Raw genomic sequence first — 3,528 nt, 5'->3', positions numbered from 1 at the left:
GGGCATAAAATCAATACTACATCAGCAGGGGTGTGGCCAGACTGCCCACATTCGGGCTGTGTCTTCATGGGAATCTGCCCCCGTTCTCTTTGCTCTTCATGGTCTTTCGCATGCTTCCTCTTACTCGGTCCTCATTTTTTCTCCTACAGTACCCATTAACATATCAGCTCTTCCTTCTAGCGAATCTGCCGCCTTTGAGCTGGTAAAATCGCGCGACGCTCTTCTCTTTTCGCCCAGCGATGACTTCTTCTCCCAGCACTATTGCGCAGATTCCTACCATCAGCAAACTGCGTCATGAGCTGGACTTCGCAATGGGCGACAAACCGCAGTACGACTGCCATGACTTCATTGACGACCTGCGCAGCTTTCGCCGGGTGTTTCGCACCGCTGCGGGCACAGAAGGGCGGGATTTGCACCAGTGGAAGAGCCGTGATCACCACCTTGGTCTCAGTGAGATGGTGGACGCGTACCTTGACCGGGACGGCAAAGGTGTAAAATTCTGGCCCGATGATCCCAGCAAGCGGTACTTCTCCTCTTCTCTTCAATACACAAAGGACAAATCCATGTAGGTCGAAGTTCCTGAAGCCTTTTCGCGCATTCTCGAATCCAGGCTGATATCTCACCAGCATCCAACAGAATCTCAAGCTCCTCCTGTTTCGGCTCAACCTTCAACAGTATCGCAACGCCAAGTACAAGCGCGCGAAGCAGCCAAAGTCGGGGGCACATGCCACGAGGCCCGGCGAGCCCAGCAACATCGACGAGGCGATCCGCATCAGCGCTATTTGGCCGACTGAAGAGGATGTCAAGCCCGCCAATCTCGCTTCCCAGCCTTTTACCATTAGCGCATCGGGCGCCGCTGCTAACAAGCCGCCCACTGATTCATATGCGTTGCCTAGCAGTCGTGAATCATCACAGCCCTTGGTCAGTCCTTATTCAATCATCATTTTCTATCTCTCTCAGACTGTTGACTCTCCCAAACAGGCTCAACATAGATTCAGAGTCGTTGAGGCCGAGAAGGCCCAAACGTCGTCTCAAACCACGCCTGATGCACACCGTGCGCCGAAAGAGCCACCAGCAGTCCACTTTACTTACCGGTTCGTAATCTCTCGCGAGCATCCCGAGAAGAACGAGGAGTGGACACCCCAGGGTGGTTTCCGAGACATAACGCTTGTACGCCTCATGCGGGAAATGCCGTTGGGTTTCGACACCGACTTCTCCGGCTTCCAGTTCACGCTTTGGGGCCCGGCCGTCCGAGTCAGCCACAGGGTCCTGAACGGGCAGGATGCCGAGTTCGACGCGATGAAGCAGAAGTTCGAGGGGTCAATCATTTCGTGTATGATGGAGGCACAGTCCGGGAAGACGATCGACTTCGAACTCGAGGTTCAGCCCATCACGCCGGAATTGCAGGCAGCCCCTGCGCCAGCTGTTCACGGACTGGCAGCACCGCAATGGTAGAGTTCAGCTAGCCGTTCTAGACTTGGAGCGCGTACACTATATGTCCATTAATGCAATATTATCCAGGGATAGCAAAGATTAGCTGGTGTGTCAAAACATCTACAATAAGTGGTATCACAGCCAATGTCACGTGGCAATCGGACTCGTTTAGACAGCGCTCAAAAGTCGTTGGGCCATGCACTGAACAAGATTCTCATCGATCATCTCTTCGTTCGAATTGATGAGATGCTTCAATGTTGAATAAACTCACGCGCCAGCGAGAAAACAAAATCGCTGACGCCGAGGCAGCAGCTATTACTGCAGCCGACATGTCATCATCCACGTGTCGCTTCATTGCCAGCAATCAGGGCGCCCAACCAAAGAGGAGTACAAATACCGTGGGCTGCTGGTTACTACTGGGTTGTGTCCGCCCGGGACGCTCATTTCTTTGGTGATTGCCAACCACGAATGTGGCGCGTAGTGGCCGTGCCATCAGGTGTTATGCCACACAGTGATCGAGCGACATCGTGATACCAGTCTCACCTTCTTGCAGCGGCTGGCTGTACTTCCTGTCATCCAATCACATGGGTTGTTTGGCCTTTCTGAAAGGGCAGGAGGTATTACGCAACAAATGTAAGTACGCGAGGATAAACGTCAGTTGTGACACTGGGATTGGATCTTCTTCACGCGCAGCAAAGGATAATGCCTTTACTGATAGATACATATAGCCTTTGAGCGACGAAAGTGCACTAGATAGGTAATTTGACAGTGTAACCTTCGCCTGGGGTGAGTAGAACGCATACACGTCGGAACAATGATAAGAATAGGGTAGTCATTTCTAGGTCGATGCCTGGTCCGCAGCAGGTACGGATACAGCACTCCATCATTCTCGCTGCGAGTTTCCCAGGGGATCTCGCTAGGATATCGAGATGAGGTTGGATCAGCCATCGCTGGCCGCGTTCTTCCAGTTTACCACGAGAGAAAGAGACTAGATTCGACGGGGGGTGATGGCTTCGGCGGTGCTCTTGGGCCGTTGCGTAAGGAAACCCCCTGGGCCAGGCCACCCATGACCGGCAACCTCGCTATCTGGCAGCCACGGTAGATCATGGCCGACGGCTAGGCCCGAGAGATGTCTGTCTAAGCTCACTGCGACCCTCGGCTAGGACAGCCCTGGCACCGTCCATGGGCAGCTGCAGCCACCGTGGATTGTGAGAGACGACGAGAGATGAGAGGGTGTGGTGGCCCTGCCATCGCGGTGGGCACTTTGCCTGGATGTGACTGCTGTGTGGCAACCACGATGGAGACGAGAGACAAGAGGGTGTGGTGGCCCTGCCAATATTGTGGACACCGGGCTGGGTGTCCTTGTCGTGTGGCAGCCACAGTGGAGGACTAGAGTGGAGAGGGTGTGACGACCCTGCCAATAATGTGGACTCTTGGCTGGGGTTTCCTTCCAGTGTGGCAGCCGCAATAGAGACTAAAATTGAGATGGTGTGACAGCCCCACCACTTCTGTGGGCACCTGCCTGGGGGCTCCCACTTCGGGCCAGGCCACAATTGATCGACGACTTGCCGTGTGGCAGCCACACGTCACCCGAGCTGCTTGACATCAGAAGCTGGAGTGGCTGCATTCTGCCCCTGTCGATCAGACTACTCTGAGCCTGGTAAGAGCTTCCCAACCGCAGGGGTCGCGTAGAATGCGCCCGCTTGGCCCATCATATACAGATGCACCCGCCGTGAGTCCCAAGGCAAGGCTTGAACAGGATAGCACCGTTTCCAAGGGATGACATCTATCAGGGAAGACATGGTTACGACAAGACACGGGTGCAGCAGGCGGGTCCTACTGAACTGTTGGCTAGTGTCAAGGAAACGACAAACTCACCACAAAGCGGTCATGCGTCTTGAGCATTCATAGCTTCCCAGCGAATAGAATAACACGAAGGTTCAGAAGGGCTCCATACAGTGTGTGTTTTGCAAAATTCTCTATTTGGACGGCGAGTTGCCGAACATAAAGCTGTGCTTCGCCGGTCGCTGAAAGTGTTCGACGTGTGAAAGTCACTGTGCTAAATGGCACCCGTATTGACGGGCTACGACCCAC

The 3,528-nt window shown here is 54.1% G+C and overlaps 1 protein-coding gene across 1 annotated transcript; it reads left to right on the top strand.

Annotated features, from left to right (window-relative positions):
- Nucleotides 1–239: 239 nt before the first annotated feature.
- On the top strand, nucleotides 240–1,455 carry J7T54_001039 (uncharacterized protein; the record flags this gene model as incomplete). Its single annotated transcript, XM_051510707.1, has 3 exons — nucleotides 240–565; nucleotides 627–921; nucleotides 982–1,455. 3 exons carry the CDS (start codon nucleotides 240–242, stop codon nucleotides 1,453–1,455), a joined length of 1,095 nt encoding a protein of 364 aa, XP_051358419.1.
- Between the last annotated feature and the right edge of the window lie 2,073 nt (nucleotides 1,456–3,528).

This window comes from Emericellopsis cladophorae, assembly GCF_022114955.1.
Source record: "Emericellopsis cladophorae strain MUM 19.33 chromosome Unknown NODE_192_length_4602_cov_46_130829, whole genome shotgun sequence".
Classification (NCBI taxonomy): domain Eukaryota; kingdom Fungi; phylum Ascomycota; class Sordariomycetes; order Hypocreales; family Bionectriaceae; genus Emericellopsis; species Emericellopsis cladophorae.
The sequence above is the reverse complement of the archived record's forward strand: the minus strand, read 5'-3'. Positions and strand labels throughout refer to the sequence as shown.